Source organism: Nycticebus coucang, chromosome 17 (assembly GCF_027406575.1).
Source record: "Nycticebus coucang isolate mNycCou1 chromosome 17, mNycCou1.pri, whole genome shotgun sequence".
Taxonomy (NCBI): domain Eukaryota; kingdom Metazoa; phylum Chordata; class Mammalia; order Primates; family Lorisidae; genus Nycticebus; species Nycticebus coucang.
The window spans coordinates 39,712,068-39,735,717 of NC_069796.1; the positions used below are offsets into that span (position 1 = coordinate 39,712,068).

General features: G+C 39.7%; 1 protein-coding gene across 4 annotated transcripts in view; it reads left to right on the forward strand.

Moving 5' to 3' along the window:
* Positions 1–22,967, forward strand: part of LOC128569335 (protocadherin alpha-C2) — a 181,865-nt gene extending 158,898 nt beyond the window's left edge. For all 4 annotated transcript variants that reach the window (XM_053567513.1, XM_053567514.1, XM_053567515.1 and 1 more), the window contains exon 4: positions 20,263–22,967. In XM_053567513.1, the coding sequence (XP_053423488.1) occupies positions 20,263–20,573 (311 nt within the window). In that variant the 3' untranslated portion in view covers positions 20,574–22,967. The remainder of the gene's footprint in view (positions 1–20,262) is intronic.
* The last annotated feature ends 683 nt before the right edge of the window (positions 22,968–23,650 follow it).

The window sequence follows — 23,650 nt, forward strand, 5'->3', positions numbered from 1 at the left end:
GCCTTGTTGGAGAATTTAGAAAGCTTGCTGTTCCACTAACCTGCTCAACCTCAACTTCTGCTGTTGTCATGGCAACGACAGTCCTGGGAGGTGTGTGCATATCCTTATTAGGAATAAAAATGAGATCAGGGATCTGTGTGAGTGGGACAGCTCCTTCCTGTCCATATCCTTTACTCTCACCTTCTTTCTGATGGCCCAGGAGTGCCAGCTTGGCTTAGCGATCTCCACCTGAGGAAAGTAAGTCCTTGTAAGATGCACTTTTGCTTTCTTGGGGAGTGAGGCTCATTATGTTTGCTGGAGTTCTCTTTGTACTTTATGATAAATGTGCAAAGAATTTGTTTGTTCTGGACTGGCCTGAAGGGAGAGGGCAAAGTGGTGTGGGCGGGGGGATTAGCATCCTCTACCTAGGAGAAACCATGAAGCTTAAGTCTTTGCTGGCTCCATTCATTCCTGGCTTTCTTCATCTTCTTCTTGGGGGAGCAACCTGCCCCTTCCATTTTTAATGGTCATATAAATAAAAGACTGGAATGGAAATTTCCTGGGTTTTTCTGAAATTAAACATTTCTGTTTAGTGAACAGATACTGACATAGTTCTTTCCTTATTTACCCTGTATTTTCTACACCTCTCTCATTGCCCTTACAGCAATTTTCCCCAGATTGGTAGCCCCGGGAAGAATATAGTTAAGGTTGGGGCTGTAATACATAATAAAAGATTATCTTCCATAACAGTGCCTACAACAGAAATCATTTTTGTCCTGAAAACTGTCTAATCTCATGTGCACTCAGATGTATGCTCCTGGACAAATATTTTAGAGGGTATAGTGAGGAGAAAAGTACAACAAGCACTGTTTTCTTAGCCTGCAGTTTCCTTCATATCCCACAGAGGCAGAGGAACTGGCTTATACAGGGTCAGGGAATGGAGGCTCATTATGTTTTCTTCAGTTATCATTGATTGTTGTACTACTGCTGTATTGCCAACTACATTGAGGCAATATAGTCTGGCCCCTGAAAACTCTGTCCCGAGAAACGACTTTTGAATATACCTTACTAATCTTAGAAACCTAATCCACTTTATTCTTCTTTTGTTTAAAAATGTTGCATGAAACAGGACTTTTTGAATTATCCTCCCTTGTGGCTTTCTCTGTACATCATTCTTTATGGCTGAATTTTTTAGTCCCTTATCGAAAAGGAGATTCAAGTTTCTGCTAGGGAGACCTTAGTGTCACAAAAGGCCAACGGGGGGGGGGGGGTGGGCAATGGCAATGACAGTCTTCAGAGTAAGCTGCCACCTTAATTCAGCTCAAAGATGATGGGCTACTTGTGTGTTTGGGAGTTTTATAGGGAAGAAGAAATAGGAAGTAGAGAATCTTCACTTCATTCTGTGGGAAAGATTGCTGGAATTATTTAGAATCGGTAAGCTTGGAACTCTTTCTGGAAGGTTTTTGAACAAGAAAGTCCTCATTATAACTTGGGTTGAGGGGAGAGGAGGAAGATAGTTTGTAATCTTTTAAGTTTTGTGGCTTCAGGAAGCCCTGCCCTCAGCCTCACTGATACTAATAAACTAGAAGTGAAAGCCTATCCCAGTGACAGCAAGGGTCTTTCATGGCAAACAGTTTAAGGGGAACTAAGCCCAGGTTCCAAAGGAACTTGAAAAATTTATCTTCACAGAGGCAGTCAACTTTGTGGTTGAGAAAATCATTGCCTAATCTCAAGAACCATATTCAGGTCAAACACGGGGTAGACCAAAGGCCTCTAGGGAAGGGTCCTAATCGGTCATTGGCAGGAATCTTGGAACTGAACGTGTGAATTGGAAGAGGCTTTTCTCTTTCTCAGTACTAGAGTCTCATTACCCACAATCAGAACAAAGAAAGGGGGCAGAGATAGATATGGGTTCATTTTTATCTCAGTAAGACCAAGAGCTTCCTCAGTAACAGCCCTGCCTAAAATGTGTATATCTGAGGGATTGGGAGAAGTCTGTCCTGAAGATGGTATTATAATGCTAAAAAAGGTGTTTGTGCTACTATTAAAACAGGAAATTGAGAGCTTTGTAGAAGTTAGACTCAAGAGGCATAGGCTAGGGTATGAAAGGGTAACTTTAAAGAACAAAATTTGGATCCACAAAAAAAGAGGGATAAAAAGTTTATCATGATTAGAGTTGTGGCTCGGTGCCCATAGCTCAGTGGTTAGGGTGCCGGCCACATACACTGGGGCTGGCGGGTTCAAACCCAGCCTGGGCCTGCTAAACAACAATGACAACTACAACAAAAAAATAACTGGGTGTTGTGGCTGGTTCCTGTAGTCTGAGACAAGATAATCGCTTAAGCCCAAGATTTTGAGGTTGCTGTGAGCTGTGAGGCCATGGCACTCTACGGAAGGTGACATAGTGAGACTCTGTCTCAAAAAAAAAAGAGTTGTGCCCCTTGTCTGCTGAATCTCCAACAATGTATCCTGAACCTCTAGATTACAGCTACCCTTACACATAAAAGCCAATCAAACAAACTTTAAAAATAAGCAAAGCCTTTCCTGTACAGAAAGTCTAAACAAGCAAGTTTGTTGGTAATGGTCCCAGAAAGTCCACCAGCTTGAGCTTACTTCTGACATTGGACCAATCCTATGTCCAGAGCTGTTGCTCTAAGTGGCATCATGGACTAAGCTCAATAGTGAGATGACATTCCCTAAATCTTCTTTCTTGTCTTTTTGGACTCTGTGTTACAGATACTGTCTTATCCAAGAATACACCTGTTGCATCTTTGTTTCCATAAGTACCACGGAGTCAGAAGAGTATCCTAACAGCTTGTGGCAAGGCTAGAAGCCTCAGCTAGTATGAGTGATTTATTATACAGTAGATGCACACAAAGTTGCATGCCAGAGAGTCCAGATTTAGGGAGGAATAAGAGCATCACTAGGTATGTAAATAGCCCTGTGGTGGACAACTTTGAGGCTGTCAGTTTGGCTCTGTGTTTGATGATGAGCCAAGATATACAGAAATTCTCTTCTCTCAGCTAAAGCTTCTTAGCAAAAAATCATCCTGAGGTGAAAAATTTGAAGTGTATGTTCCAGTAGAGGGTCTTTGTTGGTCAAGTTCTAAAGTCTTTAAAACCCATACTGTTGCCTCCTGAGTTGTAGAAATAGTCTCTGAACACAAGAGAAAAGACTTAAAAATAGTTACTATTTATTGAGAACTGTGAAAAAGCACTGTACATGCATTGCATACCTAGGCAGCCTTAAGAGAGAAGTATGTTATTTTTCCCATATTTCAGATAAAGAATTAAGTGTCTTTCTTACATTCATGCAACTAGTAAATATTTTTTGCTCCCCATTATATTCCCAGCGTCAAGCAAGATGTCTAACACACAATCATGCTTAATACATAATTGTTGAATTTATTTTAAAATACAATGGCAAAGGAAGTATTTAAACCCATGTCTGCCTCATGCTGAGCCCTGTACACTTAATATATTACTAATTACTTAATAATTACTTAAGTATTATTAATACTTTGTCCCACCATGAAAGGTGAAGGGAGAAGTTTGGTAATTTGGACAAGACTATTTACTATGCCTTCCAGGCCAACTATAGGGTTCTGTGTTAGTTTCTCATTACTGCGGTAAGAATTTACCACAAAGTTCATAGCTTAAAATAAGACAAGTTATCATCTTATGGTACTAGAGGTAAGAAGTCTAAAATGTATTTCACTAGGCTGAAATCAAGGTATGTTCTTGCCACTAAGCCAAGGATCTACTTTCCTTTCAATAATGTATTCCTTATTTCCATCTAAGCCATCACTCGAAGCACTTTTAATGTCCATATTTGTACCAAAAATCTGTTCGCGACAGTTTAGGTATGCTTTTCACTTTTTTGAGTCTTCTCTAATAGAGCCTTTAGCATCCATATTTCCACTAACAGTCTGTTTAAGGTAATCTAGACTCCTATCATGATCCTCTAAATTCGTCTGAGTCTCTTCCCATTGTCCAATTTCAAAGCCACTTCCACACCTTTAGGCAGCACCCCACTTTCAGTTACCAAATCTGTTAGTTTCTTAGACTGCTGTAACAAATTAAAATTGGTTTTCCACAAAAATTATCTTTTCCCTCCATATCTTAACTAATTAAGAAAAGACCTAAGAAGTCAACTAAGGGATTAAAGTTCAGAATCAGCTTTATTTTTAGTGAAGATGGTCTAGACTAGAGAACATGACAGGGCCTTTTACTTACCAAATGCAAGAGTGGAAAATCTAGAACTGTAGACATCTCCCTTGGTGAGGAGGATGATATACCACGAAAGAACAGTGACTGTCAACATTAACTCTGCTCAATCAAGAAGCATGATTTACTTAAAGTCAGGCTTTCAGGGAGCTTAAATAAACTACTCTTACTTCTTGGAAAGAGTAAGTGAGGAAGTAGAGCTAAAGATAAAAGTTCTCTTCCTATAGAGTTGAAACACATTCTTCTTATTTGTAAAGTATCACAAGAATGGAATAGCAATTATCCAGTGTACTCAATACTAATATGAAGCCAGTAGATGACCTACATAGGTGAAAAATTCATTTCATTTCAGGTTGGGGGGAGGGGTAATGAGGGAGGGGAAAACAGGGTGCTCTCACTGAATGGGCATGGGGTGGGGAGTTTGGTACACCTTTTGTGTGTGTGTGACATAACCACAAGAGGTACTCGACCTAACAAAATCAAATATTTTTACCTAGTTGCTTGTACCCTCAAATTAGCCTGAAATAAATTTACTTAAAATAAAATAAAATAATCTGCAGTCAGAGGCTTGGACTGAAAACCTGCCTCTGATATAAACTGGCTGTATGGAAAAATAAAAGAGGATGACAGGAGGGGAAATGTGCTTTAATCAATCAGGATTTAATTAATTCATCACTCAGCACAGGTAGAGGCTGGAGGAGAAAGGAGACCAGTTAGGAGACCATTTCAATGTTCCTGGAAAGAGTTCCAGCCAACCTGAGCTTGGATAGTTGCAGCCTCACATAAAAATTTAAGAAATAATAAAAAAAGAGAAGTTCTCTTCCTAGTACACCCCTCAAAAGATAGAAGTGTTGGCTTGGTGGTCATTACCTTCTCTTACAGCAGAGGTGGAAATGTAGAGAGAGAAGAAAAATAGTTCCCTCTACATTATCATGTTAAGGGTTTAGAGATCTGTGCCAGGCTTAAGAGTATTGTTCTGAGAGTTGGGAATAGACAGAAGAGGACAGTACTCTTTGGATCATTCACAATCTAGAAGGAATCAATTTGGAGGCATGGGAGCCAGTGGAAAAGTCATTGTACACAATGATGCCAGCAGACAGGGGCAATGTATATTGCTTAGATTGTCTGTATCTAGCATCTGTGACTGGGTGAAAACAGATTAAATGTATATCTAGGACTTCCCTAAAGAGGAGAAAGAAGAAAGTTGAAAGCCTGATTGGTATGTATGTGTGTGTTAGGGCTTGAGATGTGGGCAAAACTTCCCCCAGTATTCCTAAATCCCACCTGCTTTTCCTTAATAATGTTTTTGTGTTGAGGACAGGGCATAGGGTGGTTTGGGGCCAGTTCTATGGATACATACCAGGTCTGACACTTAAGTTCACAAACTCATCCTAAAAAAAGTGCTCCATATCTCATTGCTGAATATTCCTACAATCACCAGATGACCACAGGGAGTACTTTGAAGATGACCATACTGATATTCAGCAATGAGGTATGTAGCACTCTTTCTAGGATGAATTTGTGAACCTAATTGTCCAATATCACATGTTATCTCAGGATTTGTTTGCTTGTAGGAGCATTTTGTGTAGCAACCTAGTCTTTTACTAACTCCTTCCCTGAGATTCTAACAATCTAATTTCCTCCAAGGCTTTTCACACTTTCAGCAGCTCTGATTAGAGATTAAATTACCCCTCATGTGGCTGACAATAATTAGGCTGTGGGGCCAATGAAAGACCTTTCCTAGAGGCCAGCATTCCTTGGGGCTTCTTATGCCACCAAGATATCCATCCAACTGCTATCCCTGCAGTCTGCAGTCAGTAGGGCTGTGTTGAGTCAGTGATTAGTGTCACATCAATTTTCCTCGGTTGCAACAAGTGTAAATTGATTCTAAGTATTTGCCTTTGGGAAATTTCTTTACAGAGGATGAACTTTTAGATCTGTTCTTTCTAAATCTGGGGATTTAGAGAGATAAATTACCTTCTTTGGTCTTTTCTCAGGGTCGTAACCTTGCCTCCAGGATAGTAGCCTTCTGAATGTTTATAATTTGAAAGGCACTGCAGTAAACACTTCTCTGCCAGGTGCCTAGAATTCCACCATTAACCCCCACTATCAACTTTCTCTTTTAAAATCCTCACCCAATTCTTCCTCCCCCCACCTCTTTCTCTCTCTCTCTCTCTCTCTCTCTCTCTCACACACACACACACACACACACACACACACACACACACACACGCGCACATGCAAAGAGGTGAAGTAGATAATATCCTGTCCAAGGGTGCTTTCCTTGGCTTGGCTTCAATATAGAATTTGGTTGCAACTTTGTACATACAGTCATGCACTGATTGGTCAACAGTGGACCCCATATATGACAGTGGTACCATAAGTTTATAATAGTATATTTTTCCTGTAATTTTTATATTTACATATGTTTAAATATACAAATACTTACCATTGTGTTACAGTTGCCTACAGTATTCTGGATACTAACACGCTATACTGGTTTTTAGCCTAGGAGCAACAGGCTGTTCTAGCAAAAGCCTAGATATATAGTAGTCTGTACTATCTAGGTTTGTGTAAGTACACTCTGCCATGTTTGTATAATGACAAAATAACCTAATAATGGATATCTCAGAGCCTGTCCCTGTCATTAAGCAGCACATGACTATACTCATCAATCAAGTATTAACACTTATGTCAATCCAGGCTCTGTTCTAGGTGATGCAAATATAATATTAAATAGTAATATCACACAAACCTGACCTCGTAATCAAGTGGCAAAAGCAGAAATACACATAAATTACATGAAAATGTTATGATGTCCACAATAATGTCATGCATGGGTAGGGAAGGAAGCTGGGACAAACAACCAGAACCTGTCAGTTCAGAATGGAACCTAGATTCTACCTATGTTGTAATCAACACAAACCCTACATAAAGTAAGCTGGTCACCTTGAACTCCTGGGTTTAAGTGATCCTCCTGCCTCAGCCTCCTGAGTGGCTGGGACTACAGGCACCCACCATAGCATCCAGATAATTTTTCTATTTTTAGTAGAAATGGGGTCTCCCTCTTGCTCAGGCTGGTCTCAAACTTCTGAGCTCAAGGGATCCTCCAGCCTCAGCTTCCCAGAGTACTAGGATTACTGGAGTTAGCTACCACACCTGGCCGAATTGGAAATTTTTGAGTGTCTAGAAATGGAAAATCAAAAAAGAAGGTAAATGCTGCATTTTTTAAAAGAAGAAGTGGGCAATTCCGATGGACTTGGCATGATCATGTCTGAGAAAATGTAGAAAGTGAAGGGCAGGTTTGTTTAAATTTTGTCTTATGTTAGCTTCTTAAGGGAGGCAGCATGATGCCTTAAATTCCTGTCATATCATGAAATAATTGTGCAACTTATGCCTCAGATTTGTTAATGTGTAAAAGAGAAAAGACTATAGGCTATTGTAAAGATTAAATGAGATAAAGCATGCATAATTCTTAGGACTGTGCTTAGCTTATGGTAAGCAATCAAAAATGTTATCAGAACTATTACTACTGAATTTGATACTCCTGGCACTTAGCATCATGCCTGGCACACAGTAAATGGGATTCAAAATGTTTTTGCTAGATTAAGTGGAATGGAATTGAAGTGCACACAGAGTGGAAAGTAGTGGTTGTAGAGAGGGCTCTCCTGTTATCTCGCCCTCCTTCTGCTCTTGTGCTTGACAGCACCTCCATTTTATGTTCTCAATGCAGGGATCTCACTACTTCCCTAGAAATGGTTGCTCAAGGCCGAGAGTGACACAGCAACGCAGAGCTGGGATTGCTGCCAAATTTTGAGAAGCACAGATTATAACAAAGTGAAGGGGGGAGGGTAGAGAAGAAGTTTGAAAACCCAATCAAAGCCTGAAGCCATTTTGTTGTGGGGTGAAAGGATCATGCTTCACACAGTTTCAGTGGGGCAGACAGTGTGAAACCTTTGGGAAGAACTCAGTGTCATGTTATCCTATGAAAGGTGGAACGTAGCATGACCTCTGAGGTCCAGGCAAGGTTGGCTTCATGGGGCCCCAGGTTTAGAAAGGCCCTGCTTGGTAACATGTTATGCTGTCACCATCTTTAAATTCTTAGTAACTTATTAACAAGGGGCTCCCCATTTTCCTTTGGCACCAGGCCCTGCAAAAAAATTATATAGCTAATCCTGGGTCTAGGCTATCTGGAATAAGACTTTTTGCTTCAGCTGATTATGAGCCATGTTGGGCTAGTATTCATTTTAGTTTTCTCTGATTTAATTATAAAGAAATAAAAATCATAACAGATTAAATCTATACAGAACTAAAATAAAATGAATAGTGCCTCACTCCTTACCTCCAGTCACACTTCCCAGAAGTAACTACTACCAATAGTTTTGGGTGTATCTTCAGAATTTTTATAAGCATAAATTTTAAATTAGTGTATTTTAAAATAGAATTACATTGTTGGTATAAAGATTAAATAATACAAAATTATTTGCATAAATATGCTTTATTTCCTTCAGTCCCACTGTCCTTCTGTTAGGTAATCTCTGTTAATGATTTTATGTATATTATCCAATTTTTAAAAATTAATCAGCATTACTTTTTACAGCAGTATTAGGTTCACAGCAAAATTGAGTGGACAGTACAGAGATACTAAATGCCCCACATTTCTCCATATATACAACCTCCCCACCATCAATATTCTGCCTCGGGGTGGTACATTTGTTGCAACTAATGAAATTACATAGACATCATTATTGAAACTATGATTATCACCCAAAGTGAATAGTTTCCTTTTTGTTTTGGTGGTGGGGGGTTTGAAACAGAGACACAGTCTCACTTTGTGACCCTGGGTAGAGTGCTGTGGCATCATCATAGCCTACAGCAACCTCAAACTCTTGGGCTCAAGCAATCTTTTTGCCTCAGCCTCCCAGGTAGCTAGGACCTCAGGCATGTGTCACCACTCCCAGCTAGTTTTTCTATTTTTAGTAGCGATGGAGTCTCACTCTTGCTCAGGCTCATCTCAAAATCCTAAGCTCAAGTGATCCTCCAAACTCAGCCTCCCAAAGTGCTAGGATTATAGGTGTGAACATCTGTACCCAGCCCCAAAGTGCAAAGTTTATATTTGATTCACTGTTTTAAAGATTTTATGCACTGCTTAAAGGAGATGATGTTCTAAGAACTGCATCATTAGGCAATTTTGTTGTATGAACATCATAGAGTGTACTTATATAAACCTACAAGGTATAGCCAATTGCTCCTGGACTACAAACTTGTACAGCATGTTACTGTATTACATACTATAGGCAATTGTGACACAGTAGTAAGTATGTATGTATCTAAACATAAAACAGGTACAGTAAAAATATAGTATTGTAATCTTATGGGGCTACTGTCATATGTGTGGTATGTCATTGACGGAAATGTCATTATGCAACACCTGACTCTATATAGGTTTTGAGAAAGCAAAATGGGATAATGTTATGCATATTAGTACACCATTCATGTGTAGTATATATGTATGTGTGTGTAGTATATATGTATTTTAACACATTTCTAAGTCAGTATTTATAGACCTGCCTCGTTCTTTTTTAGTAAGGACATAGTACGATGTTGTATGCCTACCTTATCATTTATTTATCCAGTTTCCTAGTAGCATCTATGTTTTTTAAACAATGCAATACACATTTTTATACATATGTATGCCTAATAGTATTTGTATAGGATATATTTCCAGAAGTGGGATCAATGCTTTATAGGGTCTGACAATATCAAATTGGCATTCTCTTATCTGGAGTTGGATTGCTCTTGTTATATACCTCCCTCTGATCCTCCAGCTCCTGATAGTGCTATATGTCGCTTAGCTCAGTGACACCATCACTGAGCCCCCTAAGAATACTGGGGCAGAAAGAGGAGAGAATTTACTTATGAATAATAATAGTAATAGCTAACTTGTGTTAAACACATAACCTATGTGCTATGTGTAAGTATTAATTTCCTTAATTTGAATACCACCACCAGAGGTAAATTTATTATTATATCCATTTTACTGCTTAGAAAACTGAGGTCCCTAGGACATCTAGTAGGTGGTATGACCAGGAGCTGAAGCAGGGCTATTATGCTTTAGGGGCTGTGCTTTTAACTACTGCATATACTATCTTTACAAATTTTAATGCCATCTTTATGCCAGAGTTTCTCTACCTTGTTTCTTCTTTAAAACTATTATTGTATTTATTCATTTACTTGTCTACATTGTAGCTCTTTGAGAATAGGGTACCTGTTCTAATATTACTCATATCCACATTACTAATTCTTTGCATAATGTCACATTTATTGTAAACAATAAATAAGTTTAGTTGAATGAATAACAATGCCTCTGGGAGGTGGTTGTTGTTAATATCCTTTTCATAGATGAATAAACTATAAGTCAATGTCAACCAAATATTATCATAAAAAATACTAGAAAGCAGAGTGATGAAGCTGAGATTTGAACCCAAGGCTTTTGATACCTAGTCCAAAAGTGCTTTCTACCAGTTCTAAGCAGCCTCCTTCATTGCCTTCTTCAGAGGGCTCATCCCACCTCTGGGGGTGGGGAACATGCAGCCTTCTAATTTCAAGATTATTCTTTTTTAAGCACCAAAAGAGGCAAGAAAAGCTTCATCTTTCCCTGCTGTACCCCTTTTAATAAAGGGATTTGTTCTGTAAAATTTGGATTTAGTGGAAAGGATCCAGAAAGCCCCAGGGCCTCCGGTTCCCCACCCCTGCCTGGGAAACTTCACAGCTGGGAGTCTTCAGTGATCCCTGGGAGGAACAGAACCCAGTGGAAGGAAGGTACTTGGAAAAGAAAGTTTCTGGAAGTACTGTAGGAATAGATAAAGTGGCATTTGGGAATTCCTTTAGGAATACTATGTAGTAATAATACTCATTCTTTATTTCAAAGTTTTGGCATGGCAGACATTGTTTTATATGATTTGTAAGCCTTGTCTCTTTAATACTCAGAATCCTATTAAATGGTTGTTATCTTTATTTTACATATGAAAGAATGGGAGCTGAAAGGCCAAGAGACACACTGAGGGTTAGGTAATAAATGGTGAAGGTGAGATTCCAATTCAAGTCTGTGTGACCCCAGAATCTACATTTAAAACATTCAATTACCCTTTGGATATAACAGCTGACTGATTAGGGGATATTTTGAGAAGAGACTATAAAGGGAAATTGCCCTCCCTAGATCCTAGTTGCTAAGGTCCAGGAAATGACCAGGGAATAAGGTAGAGAAAACCATGCAGACTGATCCCTCCTGGGTTGAGAGGGGTTATGTTAAAGAAGAAATGTGATTTTTTATTATTATCATTTTTTTTAGCTAACTATGGAGAGCTAGGAACATTTGAGCCATTCCAGTGTTTGAATCTTGGTTTGCAGCATATGGTGTCTTTATACTCTTACCCTAGAAATGGCAGAGTTATTTTGGGCACAAAGCAAGAGCTGTGGCTTTAAAAATATGCCAAGTGTATTTATCTCTTCCGCTCCAAGATTACTGAAAATTAGCCCAGCTGTGGCCCGGACTACCAAACAGCCACAAAATCTTCTTCTACATCAACTCATCCCACCCAGAGAGGGTGAAACAGCCAGAAGTAGCAGCTCCAGCAGCCTCTGACGAGTGATATCAAATCAGCCCCCCCATATCTCTTTCTTTCCTTCTCTCTCTCTCTCTCTCACACACACACGTTCTTCTCAAGTACTGGAGGGACCAAAAATTGACCTCAACTTGGTCTCCTCTCCCATTGCAAGGCTTCATAAGTAAAAAAAAAAAAAATTTGATTATTTAGTCAGGGAATCAGTAAGAGAACAATTTTTCACTGTCATTATCAAATCCTTGGGTGGTTCAGGACAAATCATCTTGTTGCAGTTTAAGCCTTCATATTTCTTATCTATGAAGTATATGTTCTTTAAATATATATTTGAATAAATAAATTTATAATAATTTTAATTAAGCAAATTTAATTTAAATAAACATAGATGCAAAGTGTCAAAAACCTGTCTAAGCCAAAATAAGCAATCAATAGTCCTTAAACAAATAAATCTTCTGCTGCTCTTATTCACAAGTAAAATTTAATGAGTTCTTATTTTGTGCCAGTCACTATGCCATGTGCTCTATAAGGATAATTACATTTAATCCTGTAACAATCCTTTGTGTGTGTGTGGGGGGATACTATTATCTCCTTTACATATGAAAACGGAGGCCCAGAAATATCAAATGATTTGCTAAACATCACGTAATTGACATGATGTAGTCAGGTTTAAACCTAGGTATTCTGATTACAGAGACTAAGATGTTACATAGAACAGGGGGTATATTTTTATATTCCCTTGTTTCCATGGAAAATTCTTTCCACTGTCAACTGAAAGACTAAGAAGCAGCAGGGAAATAATGGCAATGCTAGCCCAGGTGGCTTTAGTTTTCCCCTCTCGCCCATCCTGGACAGGATTTGAGTTTCAGACCACGATTCTCCTACGTTTTGTGGGCTGTGATTACTCAGATTAGCTTTACGCAATTCATAAAGGATTGGCCGGGTATGGGGGAAGGCGGAGCTTGTGCACCGATCTGCAAACAACCGGAGGAAGTGCGAGCTGTTTTATTAATACCATCAAGTCTTTCAGCGGTTTGATGGTGAATGGGTTTTGCCTTTTGGTGAGGGTCATCATATACTCTAATTCTACAATCAACCAAACTTTGGCAGGAGGGAGGCGATGGGAAAGAATGGGGGAAGAGAGGGAGAGGTGAGGGAGAGGAGGGGGGATGGGTGGTGGGGGAGAGAGAGAAAGAGAGAGAGAGAGAATGAGAATGAAAATGGTTGCCCAAAGCCAAGAAGGCACAAACGCAAACGAAATTGGAGCTGACTGCAGTGGCTGGCTGGCTTGAGTGGCGTGTGGAAACTAGGAAGGAGAGATGGCGTGTACCGGAGCAAAAAGCCTGGATGTTCATTTGCAAACCCAGAGCCTGCTGAGCCTTCACTACCCTGACATTTCCCTGCGTAGCCAGGGGAAAGAGCAGTCCAGTGGAGCTATCTGGCTGGACCGGAAACGGCTGTAATCATTCAAGAGCCTCTGCTGGCTGCCCTGATTTAGCAAAGTGGGCGGTAGGCAGCCCCAGAGTGCTGTCTGGCAGGATAGTCCCCCGCCTTAATCAAAATGATGGGTTTTCTGGAAGCTCTTTATTAACCTTAGTACTGAAATCCCAGAGCTAGTAACAAAGGGATGAATGGGGAGCGAAGGGGCGGGGCTGAAACCTGGAGACTGGGCGGCATCCGCACCCTTCCCCCACCTCTACTCCTTACAACTGATTCTGGCTTAGCAGTTCCTTTCTGCATTTTGTGTCTCTCAAATGGTAACAAAATAGGTAATAACCATAATAATTGCTACAATTTTGTAATGCTTTAGGATTTTCAAAGAACCTTGTTATATAGCTCAGGATGTGTCTCATAGCTTGAATTAGACTGTGTAGGTTTGAGTCACAGGTTCCACCAGTGAGTACTCATGTGACCTTAGTCCCACCATCTATAAGACAGACATATCTATAACACAGACATAGACATTAACTATATGTACTTCATATGGTTCTTGTCAGGACCAAAAACTACATTGCATATACATCTGCTTAACTCTGTACGCCACAGATAGGAAGGGCACGGTAAATGGTAACTATATTGATAACCCTGTGATGTAGACAGGATGGCGATCATCTCCATTTGACAGATGAGGAAACTGAGGCTCAGAGATAGTTATATAAATTGCCTAGGACTATGCACTAGTAAGTGATACAACTGGACCAGGCCCTGGAGAATGAAGAACAAAGCAAGATGGAAAAAGGAAAAGAAAACTAAACATCCTCCAATATTCTCTGCCCTTGCCTTTCTGAGAGTTTTCCTGAAAGTAGTAGTATCTCTGGCCAAAATGACTTTATGTTCTTCTGTCAGGGAAAATCAGTGTAAGTCAGAAAGCTCCTCCTGACCTGAGCGATTGTCTAGGACATTTCAGAATGGGGGTTGAAGGTGAATTTACAAACCTGGAATTTGCTTCACAATGTTCTGGACTTTTCCTGGCATTTATATTGGCAAAACCTTCGGCCCAATCATTCTTAGTACACAAATTTAGGCAGCCAGGATTAGTTTAATGTACAAAGGGAAAGTTGAGAATTTTGTGAAAAGACCCCTGGCAATGCCTAAGGGACATGCCAAAAGTGAATTATAGGATAAGGTGTAGTGGCTAGCTACTTCCAGATGGCAGTTTTTAAAGATAAAATAAAGATCTGTATGTTTTTATAAAAATATATATTATTCTGATTTTAAAATGCATCCCTATTCATTGTGAAGAAATTGGCCAGAACAAACAAAGAAGAAAATAAAAAGATAATCATTTGTAATACTTATGATCATACTCTATTAAAACTATTAAATCCAAATCCTGGGCCAGGTGCAGTGGCTCATGCCTATAATCCTTGCACTCTGGGAGGCCAAGGTGGGAGGACTGCTTGAACTTTGGAGCCCCAGACCAGCCTGAGCAAGAGGGATACCCTAAAAATAGGGGTCTCTACTAAAAATAAAAAAAACTACCTGGGCATTGTGGCAGGTACCTGTAGTCTCAGCTACTTGGGAGGCTGAGGCAAGAGTATCACTTGAACCCAAGAGACCGAGGTTGCTGTGAGCTATGATGATGCCATGGTATTCTACTCAGGGTAACAGAGTGAGACTCTGTCTCAAAAAAAAAAAAACAAAACAAACACCAAAGAAACCTATTAAATCCTTCTGGTCTGCCAAGGACAGCAAACAAACAAACAAAGAAACAAACAATCCTACAAAAGAACAACCAAAAAACCCAAACAACTTTTAAGTACTATTGGGTTGTAATCTGAATGTCTAGAAAGGGCTCTCCTAAAGGTTCAGACCCTTGCCAGCTTGCTGTGGGTCTGAAATCCTCATTCCAGGTTCTAATAGATCCAGTCTGTAGGTCTTGACATCTCAGTCTTTGTTTGAGGGTGAGCTAGGTCCCTGGGAGCAAAAGGGAGGGGACTTGTGGGAAATCCCAGGAGAAGGGAAAGGAGGTGGCACTAAGAGCAGACATTTCCTTGTTTGACCATTTGCTGGGACTGGCCCCCAGCTGGGACAGGGGGCACAGAAATGTGCTTCTTCCTTTCTCATCTTCTTCATAAGGGAGTATCCTCCTTGATTCTGCCTCAGTGGCACAACACTTTATAGGCAAAGTCAGTCAAGTGTCTTCAGTGCTCTTAGACAAAAGGAACTCAGTAAATGTTCCTTTTCAGGAGGTCAGTAAATGTTGTTGGTTGGATCCGTAAGCTGTGAATGAGTTCAGATGCTGCTGAGCCCTCAAAGATGTTTGCTTATGCAATAACTAGAACAGGTTAGGCCCAGTGGCCTGTGAGGGACTGAAGAAACATCTTGTTTTGCTCTGCAGAAGCTGGACAAGTGGAAGATTCACCTGACTAGATCGCTGATTGCTTCTTGGAGTTTAGGTTGAGTCAGATATAACCAAGACTCCCTGCAAAGGCTGGGGAAGCTCAGTGACATGTGAAAGAAGCCAATTAACTCCTGGTAGTCCTGCTGTGAAAGGCTCCCTCTGCCAATAGGCACAACCACGAATGTCCTTTAGCTCTGCAAGATGAAGATATCTGTGGTCCCTGCAGTCTCTGGATGACAGTCCTTAGGTCTCATGTAGAGTCCTGGCTATGGTTAAAGAAAAATTTCCATCCTGGGCTCTGTGAGGGCAACTAAATGACTGTGGAGTGGTGCTGAAACCCAATTCTAGGCACCAAATCAGAGGCTTTTAAATGTATTTCTCAATTTTGTCTCAGTCTCTTAGAGAACAGGGCCTGTATTTGAAAGGTAAACAGGCAGATTCTGGCTGAGTTTAGTTGCAAATTTGATTATCTTAGATAGATCAAGGAAATGAATCTCAGGGAAAAATATTTATTGTTCATCTTCATAGTAACATAGTGCCAGCTGTGCCGGGGGATCATGGTATAAGGAAAGGGGTTTGGAGGAGAGAGGAAAGTTTCTTGCTGCCTCTCCCCACTGCCTGCAATGAATTTGCAATATCCTATTTTGCCTTCCTACTCCTTATATAACCTTAGCTATACCATATACATGTGTAACTTCCATATGTGACACCATTTATTGAGCTCTTGTGCTAAGGAGCAGGCTTAGTACCATACAAGCATTACTGTCAGTGGAGAGTTATTGGTTTGCTAAAGAGTGGGCACCACTTCTTATATTGGTCTTTTCATTCATCCATCCAGCAAATATTTATTAAATATCTGTTGTGGGCCAGGAATTATGCTAGGCATTGGTTACACATTGGTGAGTAAACAGATTTCTTGCCTTTGTGAACCTTATAGTGACAGTGACTAACTGGTGATGGGGATGCTGCCTGGCGATGAGGAGCTTACATTTAAGCATAGACTTGAAGAATGAGAAGTCACGCTAAGCACGGACAAGAGGTCATTCAAGACAAAAGGAAACCATAGGTGTAATGATCTTGAGGCAAAAAGTGTGTGCCTATAGTTCCAGCTACTTAGGAGGCTGAGGCTTGAGTCCAGGAGTTCCAGGTGGCAGTATCTACGATCACCCTAATGAATAACTACACATTCTAGCTTTGGCAACATAGCAAGATCTTTTCTTAAAAACAAAAATAAAAGCAAAAAAAAAAAAAAACCAACCAATGTTAAAGGGCATTTGAGGAACTGAAAGAAAGGCATGTGTTGGTAAAGGGGAGATTTGAAGATGATGAGATTGGAGAAGAAAAAAACCTTTTTTTTTAAAGACCGAGTCTCACTCTTTTGTCCCAGGCTAGAGTGCTGTGGTATCAGCCTAGCTCACAGCAACCTCAAATTCCTGGGCTTCAGCCCATCCTTTGGCCTCAGCCTCTCAAGTAGCTGGGACTATAGGTACACACCTCCACACTCAGCTAATTTTTCTGTTTTTAGTAAAGACAGGCTCTATCTCTTGTTCAGGCTGGTTTTAAACTCCTGAGCTCAAGGGATCCTCTTGCCTTGGCCTTCCAGAGAGCTAGGATTAGAGGTATGAGTCACCTTGTCCAGCCAAAAACATCAGATTATTTTTTACGAGGGCTTATATACCACAGTAAGGAATTAGATTTTTTTTCTGAAGGCAGTAGAAATCTTTGAATAATTTTAAGCAGAAGAATGATATAATCTGATTTCTATTTTTAAAAGATTTTACTATATGTATGCCATACTTCAAATTTTAAAAAGAGAGAAAAGACTTTAAAGAATAAAGATGACTCTGCCTACTATGTGGAGATTAGAGAGAGGCATATGAATATGGGGGAGGCCATTGCTATAATTCACATAAGAGATAATGGTATCCTGAGGACAGGAGTTTTGCAGTGAAACTGGAGAGAAGAGGATGGAGTCAAGATGTACTTCAGAGGCAGAAATAACAGGTCTTATGATGTATTATAAGTGAAGAATAGAGAAGAGAATAGAAAAAGATGAAGAATAGTTCAGAACTTCCTGGCTTGAGCAATGGGATAAATGGGGTGTCATTTACTGAAACTGGACTAATTTAGAAAGGAATAGATGATAGCAAAGAAGAATTTGGTTTGTGATTCCTTTAGTAGCGATGCCCGTGAGACCTCCAAATGGAGATATGAGATAAGCAGTTTGATACATGAGATTGGAGCACAGAGAGATATTTGGGCTTTGGATATAAATCTGCATCTCATCAGCATATTTCAATGGTATTTTTATCCACCGACTTAGCTGAGATCCCAAAAGGAGAGATTGGAAAGTAATTAGAGAAGTGTGAGTCTTGGGCCAAACCCAAGGAAGCTCTAAACACATAGGTTGAGGAGGATCCGGCAAAGGACAATGACAAAGAAAAGACAGTATGTTTTGACTACAGGGGAACCAGAATGTGCCTCCCCAAAATATGAAGAATTTTCGAGGCTGAAGGCAGTTAGGAAGAAGCAGATACATGAAAGCTCTCTGTCCTTTGTTTTCCTAAAAGAACATAGATTTACAAAGATAAAAGGTATCTTGCTCCTCCTACCACCAATACCACCAGGGAGAACAAAGGCTAACCACTATAGACAACATTAGACTCTTGTAGGCCTGGCGATGGTACCAGAGAAATCTACATTAACAAACTTTAGTAACTAGTTTTAATATGCTATTTATTTGCTTCCTGCCAAGTAGCCACCCAAAGACTCAAAGTCCTTTTCCTTTGTCTTGGTAGTTCTCTAAAAATTCACTGTTCTTTGTTGAAGTTGCTGTACACTAGAATTCAAAGCCATCTCTTGGAGTACTTCTCATTCTCTTGGTGACTCCCGTGTATCTCAGAGATATAAATATAAATAAACTTGTTTTTTTTTTTTCTTTTTAATGTCTTTTGTAACTGGAGTCCAACTATGAACCTGTGGGGTTTGTTCTCCTATATGACAAAGAATTCGTAAGACATAAATGTTGTAAAAGGAGGTTGACACACTTTGGGAGGCTAAGGCAGGAGGATTGCTTGAGGCCAGATGATGAGACCCTATCTCTGCAAAAAAAAAAAAAAAAAAATTAAAACATTACCTGGGAGCAGTGGTACGCGTTGGTAGTGCTAGCGACTCAGGAGGTTGAGGTGGGAGGATTGCTGAGTGCAGAGTTTGAGGTTACAGTTCTCTATGATTATACCACTGCACTCCAGCCTGGGCAACAGAGTGAGATGCTTTCTCTTAAAGAAGAAGGAGGAGAGGAAGATGAAGAAGATGAAAATGAAGACGAAGACAAAGACAAAGAAGACGAAGATGAAGATGAATGAAGAAGAAGAAGAAGACGGCAAATGCTGCTAAGATAGAGGTTTGATAAGATGAGGATTAAAATGTGACTATTAATTTTGGAAATAATATAGTGAACTTGACATGAGCAATGTAAGAAAAATAATGCTCAGGGACACCAAATTAGATTACACTGAGAAGTGATAGGAAGTGAGGAAGTGGAAATGGCAGGTGTAGACACCCCAAACTGTAATTGAACATAAACAGTTTATTTGCTGGAATATTCACCTGTCCACCAAGAAGCAGCAGATACATAAGAACTACTGTTATGTGAAAGGGTTCCAAAGTCTTGGCCCTGGGGATCACTTTGCCTGGACAGTCTGTTATTCTTCCTCTCTAGTTCTGATTTTTACTCTTCCAGAAGTCATTGATATACTTTATGGTGTGTTTTCCTACTGGACTCTTGGGAAAGTCTTGCATCGAAGACCCCTGTGGACGCATAATCATTTTCCTAAGACTCAGTGCAGATTTCACCTGTCCTCAGGAATATCCTCTAACTTTCTCAAGTATAGTTAACAATTTTCTCCTCTGGAGTCCCACAATACTTTATACAACCTTTGTTTGTGCATGCATTAAATTGATTTACAATTGCCTAAGTGTATGTCCCAACTAGACTGTGAGCACATTGAGGGAGGCAACTTGATTTGGAAAGTACATTTGGCTCCCAATGCTTTATCCAAACAAATAGGAGCAATTTACAACAGAATTCCATCCTCTTTCACTGTATAATGTCCCCACTATACCCCCACTTATTCCTACTTCTCTGCTCATCCCGCCACCCCTCAAGTTTATTAAAATTAGAATCAAATAATTGATTCATCTAATTTATCTTCTGTTTTAGACAGAGCAGGCATCAAAATACATTTGTAGCCAAAATTTTCTCTAATCCATACACTAAAATAGCCTATTCTGTTTTAACCCAGTATTTCTTGTCCCATTTCCAAGCAAGATAATCACAACCATATTCTTTAGGAAAATGTTTACAAAGAACCAAAAATATGTTACTAGATAACTAGATTCCTGGACATCCTGGTGAGAAAATCTGCTGTCCTACTTATTTCTAAGCACTGGCCTTGCCTTCAGGCTCAAAGAAATAATCCATGATTTTGGGGGGTCCAGCCTGTCTGTGTAGCTTCTCCTATACTCTACAAGTAGTGTGGCATTAAGGACATGTGTCTACCCTGTTACTAGTTCATTATTTTTTTTCTTTCAGAACCAGAGGCAGGAGAAGTGTCACCCCCAGTCGGTGCTGGTGTCAACAGCAACAGCTGGACCTTTAAATATGGACCAGGCAACCCCAAACAGTCCGGTCCGGGTGAGTTGCCAGACAAATTCATTATCCCAGGATCTCCTGCAATCATCTCCATCCGGCAGGAGCCTACTAACAACCAAATTGACAAAAGTGACTTCATAACCTTCGGCAAAAAGGAGGAGACCAAGAAAAAGAAGAAAAAGAAGAAGGGTAACAAGACCCAGGAGAAAAAAGAGAAAGGGAACAGCACGACTGACAACAGTGACCAGTGAGGTCATCGAATGGAAAAAAGCCACTTAGCCAGTTTTTCTAATAATGGCAAATCTCTCCCATGTAGCAACTCCCTGCTCCTTTTTCCTATCTACATGAGCCCTCTTAGAGACCTCAGACATCTGCAGAAAGTTCCCTGTGTCTGTCTAGATCTCATTTATCGGGTTTTGTCTTTAAAGCTTTACTAAGTCTGGTGTTAACTCTTTCTCTCCACTCTGGCTTGTTTTCAGAACCTAAAAAGCAGACCCAAGTTTCCTTTCTCCTCCGCCGCAAAGGAGAGGCTTCCCAGCCCCGCCAGTGAGAGGTTGGACTCTCTGCCCTGTGCTCCGGGGATCCTGTCTTGATGACACTTGCAGGGCAGGCTGAAAGGTTTTGAGATTGAGCAGCTTGGGTGTTTGTGGCCACTGCAGGTATGAGAGTGCCAGACATTGGCTGGAATGGGCCAGATTAGGCTAGGTGGTACAAAAAGGGCTGGGAAACAAATGCACATAAACAGCATGAGTTATCAGTCTGGAGGGGAAATGTGAAACTAAAAGGGACCAGACTTTCTAAATCTTACAATTCAAGAGGTGGCGACCACTCTCTAGGAGACAAAACTACCCCCACTGACAAGGCTTTAGAAGTCCCAAAGTCTGTTGGCTGTGATGTTGTTATACTTAAAACCTGCGTTATACTACAAGCCAACAGGTCAGTGTTTAACAGAGGGCCAGCCAGGGCAACAGAAGCAGATCTGATGTGTTTTCTATATATGTCCTGTGCTCACTTTATTAAAAATTCTTTTGCACACATGTTTGTGAAAAGGCCAGATCCTTTTCCACTAATACATATGCAAAAGCAAAAGCAAAAAAAAAAAAAAAAAACCCAACACCTCACCTTATGCTGTTTGTTGTTTGATAGATTTATTAAAAACACAGAAAGTCTATAACTATAAATCTATAAAGAGAAATATGAGTACAATTCCCCTAAACTCTCCTCAAAAGAGAATTCAGTCTACAGCCATTTAAATGATCATTGCTGCTACAGAAGTGCTTTAAGAGAATTGCCTGAAACATCTGTATTATATATCGGCCACCTGCCAATCACAGCTTTACTCTTTCAGGTCACTCTGGGGCTGCCTCTTGCATGTATTAATTATTAAATAAAAGGATCTTTCTCTCTTTTCTAAGAATCAATTATGTGCACTTTGAATACACAACCTTCTCTAACTATATCAATACCCAGAAATTGAAGAAAAATGTTGTTTGCTCATACATACAGTGAGCAGAATTTTCAATCTTCTAATCCTGTGATTTGTCTTGGTGTGCTAGCCTACACCTTCTCTTTGGTTTAGTTCTCCTTTTCTATAACACTCTGAATTGCTAATCTTACTAACACCTATGATGTTACCTGAAATCAATCTCCCATGTGTATGCTGTATGCTATTATAAGACTCCTGAAATATACTTACTCTGTGCTTGTGTATGTGAATGTTAATGCAACTATTACCTAGAGTGAACTTTAAGCTTTATTGTTGAATGTAATTTCATTATATTTCCTTTTGTACACCTGTGAAAAAGTGGAGTAGTGTTTTTTTTTAACCATTGTTAACCAGCTTTTGTGTATGAAAGACACAGTAAAATTTCTTTCTTAAATCAAGATATTGGTGATTCAAGGAATTTTATTTATGGTCTAGCCAAGAGCCATCTCTTGCCAAGACGCCTGCTGGCAAGGGAATGGATAAAGCTGTTTTTTTCTAGTAACAATTTTGGAATTAATACTGAAAATATTCTCGAGGGTATGCAAGCACAAATTTTACCAATCTGACCTCCTTGAAGTTGCAGAATGCCTTGAAATTCTAATGATATGAGGAATATCAGCTCATAGAAAATAATAAAATTACTGTTACCTTAAATAAGCATTTTAATTTTGTTATAATGTACAATTTAGAAGTTTTATTAGTTATATTATCTATTTAAACATTAATATAGAAGAAATAGGAGTCTTATTTTAAAAAAGCATTAAATCTAAAAAAACTGTATTGTCTACTTTTAGCTTCATTCTCCCATATTTTGAAGGGTGTGTAACTTCAGCTCTGCAGGATTGCATGGGGTAAAACTTGTTGCCAACACATGTGAACCATTGCTACATTGTAGGTTGTGATCATTTTGCCCCACTGAAGCCCATGTATCTGACCTTACGTGCCTTTTGAACTAGGAGAATCGGGCTAATTTATTAATGGATGATAATTATAATGTATCTGTACAGCACTTTTTACATTTGTGAAGTGCTTTCCAATCCATGTTAGTTACTAGTTATTACAGCTGTAAGGATAAAACACGTCATGTGGATTCATTTTGAATTGGTGCTATTGGTATTTCCTCTGTTATTGCTAATAAATGGAAAATGGTGGTATGAAAGAAATGGTGGTCATTTCTAAGTATAAGAGTAGGAGAAAACAGAACACTGTTTATTGTTAGCTATTATTACCGAAGAAGATTGCTACAGTATGGAATTTACCATATCACACTCTGGCTATCATGTTGACTTTATGTTCATTACTGAGGGAGGTAAAACACGGAATGGAGGGAAGGATCAAACTCCACATTACTAGAGTGGACAGTATGGATGTTGCTAGGTCACTTTCCAGGATACTATCTCAGTCTTCTTTAATAAAACTGCAAGAAACCAATTTTTTATCACTACAGCCCCTTCACTCATCTTGTTCATTACTTGTGTAGCCCTTGTATCTCTGTATAATTGAGAAGCCATTTGGCTCCAAGAAATTAAATTGTATTGAGTACAAAGTATATGCCAGCCGCTCTATTGGGTAGGTTCAGCTCATAGTATATGTTCTGTAACAAACAGATTATGTTGTACTCCTGTAGCTAAATATTTTATAAGCAGACTTTAGATGGAGTGGTTCTCAACCAGGAACAATTTTGTCCCCAGGAAACCTTTGGCAATGTCTGAGACATTTTTGTCTTTCATTACTCGGGGTAGAGGGTGCTACTGGAATCTAGTAGGTAGAGGCCAAGGATGCTGCCAAACACCCTACAAGACAGAAGATAGCCACCCCAACAAAGAATTTCTCAGCTCCCAA